At 45.9% G+C, this 17,029-nt stretch overlaps 1 protein-coding gene across 1 annotated transcript; it reads left to right on the plus strand.

Annotated features, from left to right (window-relative positions):
- The first annotated feature begins 4,142 nt into the window (after positions 1-4,142).
- Positions 4,143-9,218, plus strand: OTUD6A (OTU deubiquitinase 6A). Its single transcript, XM_003816890.5, has one exon. It carries the CDS (start codon positions 6,556-6,558, stop codon positions 7,420-7,422), a length of 867 nt encoding a protein of 288 aa, XP_003816938.1. The 5' UTR covers positions 4,143-6,555; the 3' UTR covers positions 7,423-9,218.
- The last annotated feature ends 7,811 nt before the right edge of the window (positions 9,219-17,029 follow it).

Raw genomic sequence — 17,029 nt, forward strand, 5'->3', positions numbered from 1 at the left:
ATGCCCAGGAACTGTAAGCCCAGGACAAGATGGGATGATTTCCTCACATCCTCTCTCTTTAGACTGAAATAACACCATGTGCTATTGTGTCTAGTTAGGAGAACTTGGTTATATTGTCTTATGTTTGACAATTTCTCCACAGCCCTTGAGCTCACTGGAAACTTCCCTCTGATGTAGGCTAGAAACTCAATCCAGACAGACACTTAGGGACCATTAAGCTCTGAACTAATGAGGGTCCTGATTACCATGGAAACTGCCATCTCTGGTTACCTGTGAAGGGGAGAAGAAATAAGGGTAAAAGGGTGGATGTGGGGACACAGAATGGGGAACAGGAGTTGGGAGGTAGGGACTGAGGTATGGTAGAGTGAAGAAACTGCAATTTATTACTGGCCTCTGGTGCCAGGCACTGAGCACTGCATTTCACATACATTTGATCATCACACCCCCCTGGAAGTTACGCACTCATTCTCTTCTCCACCCACCTCGCTGACTGGCAAAGCATAACCATTAATTAACAAGATGGCCTATCACCATTCCTAGTGCTTATTATTGGAAGAGGTAACCTTGAACTCCCTGCCATCTAATCCTCATCAAAAGCTCACTTGTGAGAAATGATATTCATAGAGAGATGCTTGAAGAGCAGGCAGCTCATCTATTGCTGGAGACACGTGACTTTAAAAGGCAAGGCCTGTGCTTCGGAAGTTGGATCATAATCTCCAGATGGGAAAGTGTGTGTTGGGGGAGTAGGCTTCAGTTCAGAGCTGGAAAAGGCACATTCGATATTATAATAACTATGGTTTCCTTAACACAAACTACAGACAGGAAAGCTCAACATTTGCAAAGCTGGTTTTTCTGCACTTCAGGCCACAAAAACAAACCCACACAATGGGATTTGACATTCAGAGGGACCTGTCATTCCTTCTGCAGAATCTGAAAACGCTATCTTGATTGCAGCAAACAAGCAGACTCTACATGACCATTGCTATCACACTATCAAAGTCCAAAAGATGTCTCTTTCAGGATCAGCATAATGGTTTTCTAAAATTATAATTGCTTTGATTCATTTTAAGTCACAGTATTTAATTTCTTTGAAACATGCAAATGCCAGTAAGGGAGAGTGTGAAATAGTTCCATTTATTTCAAATAAGATAGGAGAAGATAGAATAGACATCCTTTGCCCTATTCCTCTTGCTATTACAACTAAAAACTCTGGATATCATATACAAAACAAACACAAGACTCCAAAAAGTGGAAAGAAGGCAGACCACATAGGGTCTTCAGGACAGGAGGAATGACATGAATTTTCTTTTTGATTCATATATCTTAGACTTGAAGTTAAAGAAGCCAACAACCAAAAATACACTAACAGCCATAGACAAAAAGAGTCCCTATAAAAGCCTGTTTTCTCCAGCCAAGGGATTAGGAATGAATTAGCCTAGCAAGACAGAAAAGTTTTAGACAATAATCACTCTACGCCAGCCATAACCAGAGAAAAAAACAACTGTGGCCCCACCCCCACCAGCAAAGACTGAGTGGGGAGACTAGACTTCCAATAATGATCAAAGGATGGATATACCAAGAAGATACAAAGATCCTAAAATGTGTAGGATTTGCAACAGAGGTGCAAAATATGAAAAGCTAAGCCTGATAGAGCTGAAAGGAGAAATAGAAAAGGCTACAATTACAGTCAGAGACTTCAAAACTCCTCTCTCAACAATAAACATAAGAATTAGACAGAAAATCAGCAAGATATAAAAGAATTGAATAACATCATGAACCACTGGGATCTAAACAACATTTTTAGAGCACTCCACCCAACAGGAGCAAAACATGCATTCTTTAAAGTGCCCATGGAACATATATTAAGATAGGCCATACTCTGGGCCATAAACTAAACAAACCCTAACAAATTTAAATGAATTGAAATCATATACAAATGTGTTCTCTAACCACAAAGGAATCTGTGTTAGGCTATTCTTGCATAGCTATATATAAAGAAATACCGGCTGGGCCAGGAGCGGTAGCTCATGCCTGTAATCCCAGCACCTTGGGAGGCCGAGGCGGGTGGATTACTTGAGGTCAGGAGTTCAAGACCAGCCTGGCCAACATGGCGAAAACCTGTCTCTACTAAAAATACAAAAATTAGCTGCTAGAGGCTGAGGCAGGAGAATCGCTTGAAGCCAGGACGCAGAGGTTGCAGTGAGCCGAGATCACGCCATTGCACTCTAGCCTGGGTGACAGAGCGAGACTGTCTCAAAAAGAAAAAAAAAAGGAAAAATACCTGAGATTGGGTAAGTTATAAACAAAAGAGAAAAGAGGTTTAATTGGCTCATGGTTCTGATGGCTGTACAGGAAGCATAGCAGCTTCTGCTTTTTAGGGAGATCTCAGGACACTTCCAATCATGGAGGAAGAAGGAGCAAGAAAGAGATGAGGGGAGGTGCCACACACTTTTGAACAACTAGATTTCACAGGAACTCACTCACAATCTCAAGGACAGTACCAAGAGGATGGTGCTAAACCACTCATGAGAAATCTGCCCCCATGATCCAATCACCTCCCACAGGCCCCGCCTCCAACAGAGGGTATTACAATTCAACATGAGGTTTGGGCAGGGACACAGACCCAAACCATATCAGAATCAAAGTAGAAATCATTAATAGATAACAGGAAAACCTACAAACACTTGGAAGCTAATAACTCACTTGTAAATAATCCATGGGCCAAAAAGTCTCAAGGAAAACCAAAAAGTACATTGAACTGAAGGATAATGAAGACTAAACATATCAAAACATGGGAGAACCAGTTAAAGTAGTACTGAGAAGGAAGTTTATATCACTAAGCGTATACATTGGAAAAAGAGAAAAAGTCTGAAAGCAATTATTCAAGCTCCCACCTCAAGAACCTAGCAAAAGAAGAGCAAACTAAACCCAAAGCAAGCAGAAGGAAGAATATAATAAATAGCATAAATTAATGAAATCTAAAACAGAAAATCAATGGGGAAAATCAATAAGACAACATGCTAGTTCTTTGAAAAGATCAATAAAATTGACAAATCTCTAGCAAGACTGACAAAGAACAAAAGAGGAAACACAAATTACCAATAAAGCAGGGAATACCACTATAAATCCTCCCAACATCAAACAATAAAAATGGAATACTACAAATAATTCTGCACACATAAATTTGACTACTCAGAATAAATGGACCAATTCCTCAAAAAACACAAGCTACCAAAATTCACTCAATATGAAATATATAATTTGATTAGTCCTATTAAGGAAAACTTTTTTTAAATTTTAAAACTCCCAAGAAAGTGATCTCTTGGCCCTGATGGTTTCACTGGAGAATCCTATCAAATGTTTAAAGAAGAATTAGTACTGATTTTACACAATCTCTTTCCAAAAAAATAGAAGAGGAAGGAACACTTCCCTCCTCTTCTTGTGAAGTTAGTATTTACCCTGACACTAAAACTAAACAAAACAGTACCAAAAAAGAAAAATGCAGACCAATACCTCTCATGAACGTAGATTTTTTTAATCCTTTTTTAAATTACCAAAAGAATTCCTCAACATATAAAAATAATGATAAACTATGACCAAATCAGGTTGATTTCTGAAATGCAAGACTAGCTTAATACTTAAAAATCAATCACTGTAGTCTATCATATTAATAGGTTACAGAAGAAAAATCATATTGGCATATCAATACAGAAAAAACATTGACAACATTTAATACCCATTCATGTCAAAAACTCTCAGAAAAATAGGAATAGATGGGAAAGGCCTCAACTAGATAAATAACATTTACAAAATCCTACAGCTAACATCATACTTATCAGTGAAAGATGAAATTCTTTTCCTCCTAAAATCAAGATCAAAACAAGGATGTCTGCCCTTGCCACTCTTATCCAACATAGTGCTGGAAGTTCTAATCAGCACTATAAGGCAAGAAAAGGAAATAAAAGACATACTTACTGGAAAGGATGAAATAAAACTGTCCCTATTCACAGATGACATGATTGCCTACATAGAAAATTCCAAGGAATCAAGGGGGGAAAAAACCTCCTAGAAATAATTAGCTAGTTAAACAAGGTCACAGAACACAAGATAAACAAAAAAAGTCAATTGTATTTTTATATACTAGCAATGACCATGTGAACATTGTAAATGTTCACATTGTAAAAATACAATACCATTTACAATCACTCAAAAAAAGAGAAATGCTTAAGTGTAAATCTAACAAAATATGCACAGGATTTATATGCTGAAAATCATGCAGTGTCACTGAAAGAAATCAATGAAGATCTACGTAAATGGAGATACATACCCAGGTGTTCAAGGACTGGAAGACTCAACATAGTAAAGATGTCAATTCTCCCCATATTGATATTCAGCTTGAACACGATTCCTACAAAAATCCTGGCCAGGCGCGGTGGCTCACGCCTGTAATCTCAGCATTTTGGGAGGCTGAGGTGAGAGGCTCGCTTGAGCCCAGGAGTTCGAAACCAGCCTGAGCAACATAGTGAGGCCCCGTTTCTACAAAAAGTAAAAAAAAAAAAAAAAAAAAAAAAAATGGTGGTGTGTGTAGTCATCCCGGCACTTTGAGAGGCCAAGGCAGGGGGATCGCTTGAACTCAGGAGTTCAAGACCAGCCTGGCCAACATGGTGAAACCCTGTCTCTACTAAAAATACAAAAAGTATCCGGGTGTGGTGGTGTGCGCCTGTAGTCCCAGCTACTCAGGAGGCTGAGACATGAGACTTGCTTGAACCCAGAAGCTGGAGGCTGCAGTGAGCCGAGATCATGCCACTGCACTCCAGCCTGGGTGACAGAGCAAGACTCCGTCTCAAAAAAAAAAGAAAAAAAAAGGAAGGAAGGAAACCAAGGAAGGAAGAAGAAAGAGAGTAAGAGAGAGAGAGAGAGGAAGAAAGAGAGTGAGAGAGAGAGAAAGAAAATAGGCAAATGAAGGGCTGAGCGTGGTGTCTCACATCTGTAATCCCAGCACTTTGGAAGGCAGAGGTGGAGGACCACTTGAGCCCAGACTGGAGTGCAGTGCCGCTATCTTGGCTCACTACAACTTCTGCTTCCCAGGCTCAAGCTATCCTCCCACCTCAGCCCCCAGGAGTAGTTGGGACTACAGGCACACACCACCACACCTGGCTAATTTCTGTATTTCTAGTAGAGTTAGGGCTTCACCATGTTGCCCAGGCTGGTCTGGAACTCCTGACCTCAAGACATCCTCCCACCTTGGCCTCCCAAAGTGCTGGGATTACAGGCGTGAGCCACCGCATCTGGCAAAAAAAAAAAAAAAAAAAAAAAAATTCCCCAAAATTAGCCAAGTATGGTGGTGCCTGTAGTCCCAGCTACTCAGGATGTTGAGGCAGGAGGATCACCTGAGCCTGAGCCCAGGAGTTTGAGGCTGCAATGAGCCATGATCATGCCACTGCATTCCACCCTCGGTGACAGAGCTAGACTCCATCTTCCCCCAAAAAAAGAGAGAGAAAATAGGCAAATGACATAAACATTTTACTGAAAAGGATATGGCATAGATGACAAATGAGCACATGAAAAAAGGAACATCATTAGCCATCAGGGAACTTCACACTTATCAAAATGGCTAAAATAAAAACTTGTGACTGGGCACAGTGGCTCATGCCTGTAATCCCAGCACTTTGGGAGGCCGAGGCGAGTAAATCACCTGAGGTCACGAGTTCAAGACCAGCCTGGCCAACACGGCGAAACCTCGTCTCTACTAAAAATACAAAAATTAGCCGGGCGTGGTGGCAGGCGCCTGTAGTCCCGGCTACCCGGGAGGCTGAGGCAGGAGAATCGCTTGGACCTGGGAGGCAGAGGTTGCAGTGAGCTGAGATTGCACCATTGCACTCCAGCCTGGGCGACAGAGCGAGACTCCGTTCCCCGCGCCCCCCCAAAAAAAAGAGTAAACTGAAAGGACTGTGTTTGCAGGAATGTAAGGAAATGTCCTTGTTCTGATGCACAAGTTAATGGTTCCCTGGTGAAGGGACCTGAAAGACTGGAGAAAAACGCACTGCTTCCTCAACAGTAGGGGCAATGCCAAGTCCAGGGTTAGAGCACATTCAGCGGTGTAGTATCTGTCATGTGGCTGTCAGGCATGGCTACTGCCTGCATTGTGTGCAGACTTGGAAATGAAGTCGGCTCTCAATCAGCGAAAGACTCTACAGGCCCAACTGCCACACACATTGCAGGAAGGCCATATTTGAATCCCGCCAAAAACCTTTGCTGTGGGGTCCAATGGGCTCATACTTCCGGTCTCCCAACAGCCAATCCTAGCACTGGGCATTTGGGGGTGGCCCAGCAAGTGGCCTAGCACTTGCGGGGGCGTGGCCATGGAGACACAGTGACCAAAGGCAGAGAAGAATGCGAATGGGGGAGGGGAAGCGGAGGCTGAGGTGAGCCTAGAGCGGTGGTTAGAGCCGGCTGAGGTGAAAGAGAGCGACCGTTAGGGAAGGCTGAGGACTTCTGGTCTGTTCGGTACTTGAACTGCCAGCAAATTTCAACTCCCGCTTGCCATTCAACATCATGGATGATCCGAAGAGTGAAAAGCAGCGCATACTGCGCCGCCACCAACGCGAGAGGCAGGAGCTGCAGGCCCAGATCCGGAGCTTAAAAAACTCGGTCCCCAAGACCGACAAGACGAAAAGAAAGCAGTTGCTCCAAGACGTGGCCCGCATGGAGGCCGAGATGGCTCAGAAGCACCGGCAGGAGCTGGAGAAGTTCCAAGACGACAGTAGCATTGAATCTGTCGTCGAAGACCTGGCCAAGATGAATCTGGAAAACCGGCCTCCCCGCTCCTCCAAAGCCCACAGAAAGAGAGTAAGAATGGAGTCCGAGGAGAGGGAGAGCCAGGAGAGCATCTTCCAGGCTGAGATGTCGGAGCACCTGGCCGGCTTCCAGCGCGAGGAGGAGGAGAAGCTCGCCGCCATCCTGGGAGCCAGGGGTCTGGAGATGAAAGCGATCCCGGCCGACGGCCACTGCATGTACCGCGCCATCCAAGACCAGCTGGTGTTCAGCGAGTCTGTGGAGATGCTGCGCTGCCGCACCGCCAGCTACATGAAGGAGCACGTCGACGACTTCCTGCCCTTCTTCAGCAACCCCGAGACCAGCGACTCCTTCGGCTACGACGACTTCATGATCTACTGCGACAACATCGTGCGCACCGCGGCATGGGGAGGCCAGCTGGAGCTGAGGGCCCTGTCGCACGTCCTGAAGACCCCCATCGAGGTGATCCAGGCCGACTCGCCCAACTTGGTCATCGGGGAGGAGTACGTCAAGAAGCCGATCGTCCTGGTCTACCTGCGCTATGCCTACAGCCTCGGCGAGCACTACAACTCCGTGACACCGCTCGAGGCCGGCGCCGCCGGGGGCGTGCTCCCGCGTCTCCTGTAGGCCCCAAGGCGCCGAGCAGCCCCGGGGAACTGTCGCCGTCGCCGCATCTCCTCAGTAGGCTCAGTTTATTTTCCCCTTTTGCTTTTCTCTGTTTTTTTTTTTTTTCCTTCCTTTTAATCAAAACTACCCGCCCCCGCCCCGCCCCCGCTTTCCTAACCTTGCTGCTTTCACAGGGTGGGAAACGAAATTCGAGGGAAATTCCCTGGAAATATGAGGGAAATCTCTGCATTGCACCACCAGAGGGGCATAAATTTGAAAGTTCTAACCTCTTCTTGCCCTTAAGGGTCTTTTACCTCCCTCACCAACTAAGATTTGGTCATGTTGCGTATAACTTAACCACAAAAATGGAAATATTGGCCGGGCGCGGTGGCTCACGCCTGTAATCCCAGCACTTTGGGAGGCCGAGGCGGGCGGATCACGAGGTTAGGAGTTCGAGACCAGCCTGGCCAACATGGTGAAACCCCGCCTCTACAAAAAATACAAAAATTAGCCGGGCGTGGTGGCGGGCACCTGTAGTCCCAGCTACTCGGGAGGCTGAGGCAGGAGAATCGCTTGACGGGAAGCGGAGGTTGCAGTGAGCCGAGATCGTGCCTTTGCACTCCAGCGTGGAAGACAGTGAGACTCCGCCTCAAAAAAAATGAAAAATTAGCCGGGCAGGTTGGCGGGCGCCTGTAATCCTAGCTACTTGGGGGGCTGAGGCAGGAGAATCAATTGAACCCGGGAGGCGGAGGCTGCAGTGGGCCGGGATCGTACTACTGCACTCCAGCATGGAAGACAGCGAGACTCCGTCTCCAAAAAAAAGAAAAAGAAAAAGAAAAAAAGGAAATGTTAAGTTTCATGTGTTCTGGGAAAAATAAATCTAGTAGACTAGCTCGGGGAGTCTTCAGGTTTTCCTATGAATGTCTTGGATTTCTTAGACAAAATTGGAGTTTATGTGATCAAAAGGCCTTGTGAAGGCCTTTTGCTGAGTTTTGGGGGGAAAGATTGTCATGGTTTGCTTTTTACTTAAGCTAGGCTACTCGGGAGATGTCTCAAGTTATGAACAAGAGATCCGCTAGTACTTTGTTTTGTTTTTTTTTTCATCAAAACTTGTGTGGTTCCTAATTAATTTTAGTTGCTCCCATGTTTGCTAATTCTAAATAACAGCATTTGTTAAAACATGTAAGGTAAATCTGTTAAATAGAGAAAGTAAATTTAGATAAACTGATAGGCTAGATAAGGTTTACTGTAAGATGTGAAAGATCTGAACTTAATTTCCTTTACTAAAGGTAGGAAGAGATAGGACTTTATTCAAATAGTTGATACGTTTCATTATCTTTACAACTGGTATAAAGAAAACAGAGACACATTGATAGGTAATTTACTTACTCTAAGGGGTGAAGATCTGAATCGAGTAAGTTTCCTTTATTCTTAGAGATATAAAAGTGTATGAATCTATTCAAGTACTTGATTGACCTTGTTATATCATCTGGTATGAAGTGTGAAAGATATGAATGTAACAACTTTCCTTATTTCTTAGAGATACAGAAATATCTAAAAAGATTATTTAAAATATTAAAGTTTTGTTCTATTTTGTTACATCAAAAGTGAACAATATACTTTTGTTATTTGAGACTTGTTAATATCCTTGAATTTTCCAAAAGAATATAAAATGAAATGATTTACAGTCAACAACTTATGAAAATTTTAATCTTTACTTTCTGTAATTCAGTGAGATTAATTTTGGAAATTCTTTCTACATTCCAAATGCTCTAAGATAAAATATATATGTTTTTGAAAGTTTTTAAACATGTAGTTTGTTCAAAAATAAAAACCATTTAAAAAATACCTGCTTCTCTGTTTTTGTGTAGCTAACTTCATATAGAGTTTATATCCCAGGATCTACTTAAGCAAAGGAATCCTGGAGAGTTAGGGAGCATAGGCCTGTTGCGGGTGGCGGGGTGGTGGTTGCTGACTGGGGACAGGGGCAGACTGCTGAAGGGCTCTAGAAATGGGAAAGGTGCTCTACTTCAGTGGGCTGCATAGGGTCAGGGAAGGGGGTGACAAGCTAAAAGAAGAGGCCTGGCTAGGGTAGCGGACCTTCATGGACAAACAGGCCCAGCTGGGTAGCGGGGGCACAGGCTAGGAAAGAAGTCCTGGCTGAGGGAGGATGCCTGCAAAGGGTCCAGGCTGGAGGCTGGGGCATGGGCTGGTGAAGGGTTCCTGGTAGGAGAAGGTGGCCCAGCTGGGGCAGGCTGGAGAAGGAGACGAAGGGGGCCTGGCTTGGGAAGGGAAGCTGTTTGGGAGCTGGGCTACAGTCTGTGGAAGGGGTCCTGGCAGGGGTGGAGTTGGGTGGAGAGAAGGGCAGGAAAGGGGGCTGGGTCAAGAAAGAGTCACTGTCTATACAAGGAGGAATAGGCTGACCAGGGGGCAACTCAAAGGGACAAGATGCCTCGTAGCAACGGGTCTTTGGCTATTGAATGGGGAAATGGCTCCGGCAAACTGCCTGGCCAGGGGAATTGAAGGGAATTGGGAAATTGGGCCTGGATAGGGAAGGGAGCCTCACTGGGGAGGGCACACAGGCTGAAGAAGTGCCATATGGTGTGGAGGGGTCATTGAAGAAGGAAGCCTGGCTGGGATGGGGGGAGGGGGGACCTGGCTGCAAGGGTAGGGGAATGCTGGCTGGGAAAGGTGGCCCGGCTGATGATGCAGGCTTAGGTGACCAAAGGGGCCAAGCATGGGAGTGGCCTTGGCAGAGCAAGGAGGAAGATCTTGGGGAAGAGGGAACAGGCTAGGGAGGCACTGGCAGAGGAAGGGGACAAGGCTGGGCAAGGGAACCTGGCTGTGGACTGGGACACGGGGTGGGGAAGGAAGCCTGACTGGGAGGGACATAATAGGGTGAGCGGGGGTGGGGGGAGCAGGTTAGGGAAGAACTGGCTGGTCAAGGGAAGGAGGCCCAGTTGAGTTAGGAGCCAAAGGATGAGAAAGGTGTTCCTAGCTGTTAATGAGAGGAAAGGCTGGGGAAGAATGCCTGACCGGCGGAGGGGACATGGGCTGTCCAGTGGAGTCCAGGCTGGAGAAGGCACTGGACCAGGGAAGGAGATCTAGCAGGAAAGTAAGCATAAGCTGGGGAGGAGGACATAGACTCGGGGAGAAGGACATAGATTGGCGGAGAGGGCGAGACTGAGGAAGGGTCCCAGACATGGGGATGTGCCTGTCTTGTAAAGGGACCACCGTCTTGAGAGGCTGGCACAATCTATGGAAGACAGATGGGTGTGGGGTAGGGAGGATTGTGGGGTAAAAAGACCCCTTAGGGAAAGGTTGCCTAACTGGAGAGGGACTCTGACAGCGGAAGGGGCTGGGGAGGGAGGCACAGACTAGGAAAGGGAACCTGGTGGTGGGAAAGGTTTGAATACCGAGAAGGACATAGGCTAGAGATGGGATCATAGGCAGGTTAGTGGGCCTGGCTGGGAGAGGGGGCCTACCAGGTGGAGAGAGCTTGCTAGGAAAGAGATCATGCCTGGGAATGAGGGCCTCTCCCCCTGACAGGAACTTGGCTGAGGAAGGGCACGTGGTTGAGAAAACGGGCTTAGTTGTAGAGGGGCACACAGGATAGGAATGGGGTCTGGCTGGGGTAGGGGCAATAGGCTGGACAAGGGGCCTAGGCAGGCGAAGGCTGTGGAAGGAGGCCTGCCTGGAAAAAGGAGCACAGACTGGGGCAGAGGGCACATTGGGTGAGGAGAGCTTGGCTGCAGGAGGGGCATGGCTAGGAAAGGGTTCCTAGCCGGGGAAGCAGACTTGGCTTAGCATGGGGCACATGTGGGTGAAGGGATCCTGGTGGGAAAGATTGCATGGCTGGGGAGGCCACCGGGTAGGTGAGGGAGAGCTGAGAGAAGATGCCTGACTGCGGAAGGAGGTGCTGGCTGGGAAAGGCCAGCAAAGGGGCAACTCCTTGGAAAAGTGGTCCAGTTGAAAAGGGGAAAGGCTGGGGATGGGTGCCCGGCTGTGGGAAGGGGACATAGAGTTGAAAAAAGGCCTGGGCTGGGGAAGGGCAGACTGGCTAAGGAGGTTGGGGAATAGGCTCTGGCTGGGGTTGAGTCTGTCCTGGGAGACGAAGGAAGGAGGGGCATCCGGTTGGGGGTACAGGATGAGGAGGAAGCCCCACCGAGACACAGACTGGGAACCCAGCAGTAAGTGGTTAGAGGGCAGAGAGGTGCGCACAGGCTGGTCAGATGGCTAAGAAAGGGGCCAATCTAAAGAGGACACAGCTTGAGGAAGAGGGTCTGGCTGGGGAAAGGGGCCCTGGGCAAGGGGACATAGGCTAAGCAAGGAAAATAAAGTTGGGTCGTGGAGCCGGCCTGGAGATAGGGATATTGGGCAAAGGGGACCTGGAAGGAGAAGGGGCTCTGGCTGGGGTAGAATTCCTTCATGGTCCAGGACAGGCTACAGACAAGAGTTCAGGCTCGGGAAGGCTGCCTGGTTGCCAAAGAAGGCCTACCTGTCCAGGGGGCTCAGGCTGGGGAGGGGCAACAAGCTGGGGCAGAGAGCCTGGGTAGGGTTGCTGCAGAAGACAGTACTGGCTAGGGAATGGGGCCTGACTGGGGAGGCCGTATCAGTAGGTATAGGGGAAGCATGTCTAGCAGGGCAAGGTGACGTGACTGGAGAAGTGGCCTTGGCTGGGGAAGGGAGCCTAGCTGGGAGGAAAGGTATATAAATGGATGAAGGGGGCCTGGCTAAGTGAGGTGGCCTGACTGAGAAAGCGGGCATGACTGGGTTCCAGGGAACAGGCAGAATCAGGGCTCCTGATGAGAGAAGGGCAGGCAGCACAGGGTGGGGATCGGGTGGGGAAGGGGGACTCCCTGAGAAAGGAGGCCTGGGTCTAGAAAGGAAATAGACTGAGGAGCAAGGTTAAGGAAGCGCAGCTGCGCAAGGAAGGGGGAATAGGCTGGTGACAAGGACACTCATTGCTGAAGGGAGCCTAGTTGGCATAGGGTATAAGTTGGTATAGGATGAAAAAGAGATTCCTGGCTTTTGAAGAGGGGAGGCCACCTGCCTGGGGGCAGAGGAACTTGCTAGGCAAGGGGTTCACAGGGTATGGGGGGGATGGCTGGGGATTGGGCACAGCTGTGGAAGGGTGCACTGGCTGGGAAAGGGGGCATAGGCTGGGCAGACGTCTTAAGTGGAGAAGAGGCATAGGTTGCTTTAGAGGGCACTGCCTGGATAATGTGAGCCTTGCTGGGGGTGGGGCTGGTACAGCCCAAAAAATTCTGTGACAGATGGCACCAAAGATGGTAAAGTCCCATTTTACAGGCTTGTCCCTGAATACAAGAGAAATAGCTATTCCTATTTTGGGAACCTTTAAGATCTCACTCGGCCTGTCCCCAGCTGCCCCCATTGGGTCTGCCTTCAGCAGGAAGGAGAGGGAAGTGTTAACCCAGGCCAGATCCTAACCATGCCCAGAACACAAAGAGGGGGGTCTCCACTGTGGGATCTGGCAGGACACGAGGGATTTGCAGTTTGTTCCATTCTATAACAATGACTACAGTCACTGAGGACAGGCTATTCTGGGCAAGTTCATGAAAGCCATGGGGTACTGTTCTCAAAAGGATCTAATTCCAGAAGCAACTTTGATTCATTTCCTTACTGTTTTTCATTTATTCATTATCATTCCCTCTCCCCTCTTGCCATAGCAATAAAAAATAAGATGCTTCTTGTATGCAAATTTAGGCTCTGGAGTCAGACATCTATCTGGGTTTAAAGCCGAAATTGCCCACCTACTTCCTAGCTTTGCGACCTTGGATAAGTCACCTAAACTTTCTGGGCCTCAGTTTCCTCATGGATAACATAGGGAGATTAATACTTGTCTTAGAGATATTTCTTCAGGATGTTAAGAACATTAAATGAAAATGCCTCCGGGCGTGATGGCTCACACCTGTAATCCCAGCACTTTGGGGGCCAAGGCGGGTGGATTATTTAAGGCCAGGAGTTCGAGACCAGCCTGACCAAAAAGGTGAAACCCCGTCTCTACTAAAAATACAAAAATTAGCTGGGCATGGTGGCACACGCCTGTGGACCCAGCTACTTGGGAGGCTGAGGCAGGAGAATCGCTTGAAACTGCAAGGCAGAGGTTGCAGTGAGCCGAGATCGCGTCATTGCGCTCCAGCCTGGGCAACAAGAGCGAAACTCCATCTCAAAAAAAAAAAAAAAAAGGAAAAGAAAATACATATCAAGTGTCCAGTAAATAAGTGCCCGACAAATGTTAGCTACTATTAATATTATCTAGGAGCCCATGAACATGACATTATTGGCTCTGGCAGCAGCCACTTCTTGATTTTGTCTACAGTGACTTTTGGGGCCACTTGGCCTCTTCCCACAGGTCCTGCAGGGGAAGCAGAGACTCTCCCAGGGCTGTCTGCCCCAGCTGTTGCTATCAGAGCTTCTACTGGAGCTCACCAAAAGTGCCCCTCTGGGGACAGGGTGACCTGCATGGAGGAACTCCTCAGGCTCTTCTTTTCAGGACTTTTCTACACAAACACATAATAGACTCACATGTTTTGAAAAACAATATTGGTGTCATTCTATTGAAATTGGCTTTTAAACTTAACAATACATTATAAACACTTTCTTGTGTCCTTAACAGTCTTCAATACGATGATTTTAAAGCCTGCCTTCTAGCCAATGAATGTGCCATAATTTATTTATTCAATTTTATTGTTGGACGTTTAGATTGCTTTCAATTTCTCACCACTATAAATATGCCACTGTAATATCCTTGCAGCTGAATCTTTGTCTATATTTCTGATTATTTCCTTTTGATAAGATTTGTAGATGTGATCTAGGTCAAAAAGGAGGGGCTCTTAATGCGTACTGGGAAAGACTGCATGAATTTACACTCCCAGGCTATGAGGCTGTTATATTCCCACATAATTGCCAACACGGAAAATTATCATTGTTGCTAATTTGTTAGATGAAAAATGTTGTATTAGTGGATGTTTCATTGATTACTAGTGAGATTGAATATTCCTCTATGTGTTTATTTCATTCATGCAGGAACAAGTATTTCTCTTTTTTTGAATTTCAACTTTTATTTTAGATTCAGGAGACACATGTGTAGATTTGTTATGTGGGCATATTGCATGACACTGAGGTTTGGAGTACAAATGATCCCATCACCTAGGCAATGAGTATAGTAGTCAACAGGTAGTTTTTCAGCCCTCGCCCCTTCCGCCTCCACCTCCCCCATAGTAGTCCCAGGTGTCTATTGTATCCATCTTTAGGTCCTTGTTTACCCAAAGTTTAGCACCCACTTATAAGTGAGAACATACGGTATTTTGTTTTCCAGGAACAAATATTTCTTATTTTGTTGCCTATTCCTGAACTTCACTTAATTTTCTCTGAATAAGTTTGTCTTTTTCTTTTTTTTGTTTGTTTGTTTGTTTTTCTTTTTGTTTTTTCAGACAGAGGCTCACTCTGTCGCCCAGGCTGGAGTGCAATGGCGCAATCTCGGCTCACTGCAACCTCTGCCTCCTGGGTTCAAGCGTTTCTCCTGTCTCAGCCTCTCAAGTAGCTGGGATTACAGGCACACGCCACCACACCCGGCTAATTTTTTGTATTTTAGTAGAGACAGGGTTTCACCGTGTCGCCCAGGCTGATCTTGAACTCCTGAGCTCAGGCGATCCACCCATCTCGGACTCCCAAAGTGCTAAGATTACAGGCGTGAGCCACAGCACCCGGCCTTCTTCTGCATTTTTAATAGGACCTTCCATATTAATAAATCTGATCACTTGTCATTTGAATATTTTAAAAAATAGTTGGCCAGGCGTGGTGGTTCATGCCTGTAATCCCAGCACTTTGGGAGGCCAAGGCAGGCAGATCATGAGGTCAGGAGATCGAAACCATCCTGGCTACTAAAAATACAAAAATTAGCTGGGCGTGATGGCGCATGCCTCTAATCCCAGCTACTCAGAAGGCTGAGGCAGGAGAACCACTTGAACCAGGGAGACAGAGCTTGCAGTGAGCCAAGATCGTGCCACTGCACTCCACCCTGGGCAACAGAGTCAGACTCTGTCTCAAAAAAAAAAAAATAGTTTTTCCTGTGCATTAATTAGCCTTTCAGTTTTGTTTCTTTCTTTTTGCATATGTGTAAGTTTAAAATCATAATGTAAGTTTAAAATCTATTAATCTTTTTCATTATGGTTTCTGTCTTGGTGTCAGTCTTAGAAAAGTCCTCCTTATCCTGAAAATGGATCGATACTTGTGCATAATTTATTTCGATTTTTTAATGCTTTCTCTTTATATTTATATTTAATATATCCACCTGGAAATTACATGGGTGTAAGATAAGGACATAAAGTGATTTTCCTCAATTATGATAGTTAACCAATTAGCTCAACACTATTTATTGAATAATCCACCATTTCACCACTGATTTGAATTGCCACCTTCCATATATATTACATTCTTATACTATAAAAAGGTGAATCTCTTTCAATCAGTGATACAGAAAACCTATATTTTTTACCTCAATTTGAAACTGTCAGCTATCCATTCATCCACTCTTTTCATATTTACCGATGATAACAGTGATAAACCATAGCTTAAGAGAGAGAAAAGATGTAGTCCCAGTGCTCACCGTCTAGAGGTGGCAGACAGGAAAACAGAAATAGACAGAAAGCAACATGACCAATGCTGTGATGAGAGGAAGCACAGAGGAAGAAAGGACACTGAATCCGACTTGCTGTGTCAGGAGGCTTAGCAGGAGCTCCCAGAGAACACAACCAGAGCAGAGACAAGAAGGAGTGAAAGAACGGGTGTCTCCTGTTCAGCCTAGCTGAAGGGTAGTTGTGAGAGAGTTGTGGAAAAGAAGCTGAAGAGGGAGGCAGGAGAAGTAACCCAGCTTAAGTAAACATCTGTTTTACTCATAATATTACAAATTAAATGAGATACCATGTTTCATCAGTCAGACTAGCAAAGAAGTAAAGTTTGTTCGTATGCTGTGTTGATGAGGGAATGCAGAAACAGGCACTCTCAAACATTGCTGATGGATGGTGTATAAATGGGTACAATCTCTTTGGAGGGCCATTTGGCAATAGCTATCAAATTTAAAGTGCATAAACCACTATCATTTGTATTTTTAGCAGTTTCCCTTGCACATGATTAGAATATATATTTAAAAGGATATAACTGGTCACTTTTGAGGAGGGGAACCAGGTTCCTAGGGGAAAGGATGGGAGGGGGCTTCTCACTGTGTAATCTCTTGAACTTCTGGTATTTTGAACTATATGAATTAAAAATTTAAACCTAACCTACTTAATAAAATGCACATAGCTTTTGACCTCACAATATATTGAGGGTACACATATTGTGGCAGGCCAGATCTCACTAACACAGACCTCCATAACAAATGTTTCAGTACTGACTGACGTGGTTAAGTATTAAAAGCCAGTGCCCTTATATAAAGGCTGGGATGTAACAAAAGCTCACCAAGAGTTTTGCCTAGGTCTTTCCTGGGAGTTAAACCATGAAAAAATAATGAAGGAATTTTTTTTTTTTTTTTTTTTGAGATGGAGTCTTGCTCTGTCACCCAGGCTGGAATGCAGTGGCACGATCTTGGCTCACTGCTACCTCT

The sequence above is a fragment of the Pan paniscus genome, chromosome X, assembly GCF_029289425.2.
Source record: "Pan paniscus chromosome X, NHGRI_mPanPan1-v2.0_pri, whole genome shotgun sequence".
Lineage (NCBI taxonomy): Eukaryota > Metazoa > Chordata > Mammalia > Primates > Hominidae > Pan > Pan paniscus.

Excerpts from the sequence above, each read along its gene's own strand:
- OTUD6A (XM_003816890.5), top strand. The coding sequence starts at position 6,556 with ATGGATGATCCGAAGAGTGAAAAGCAGCGCATACTGCGCCGCCACCAA.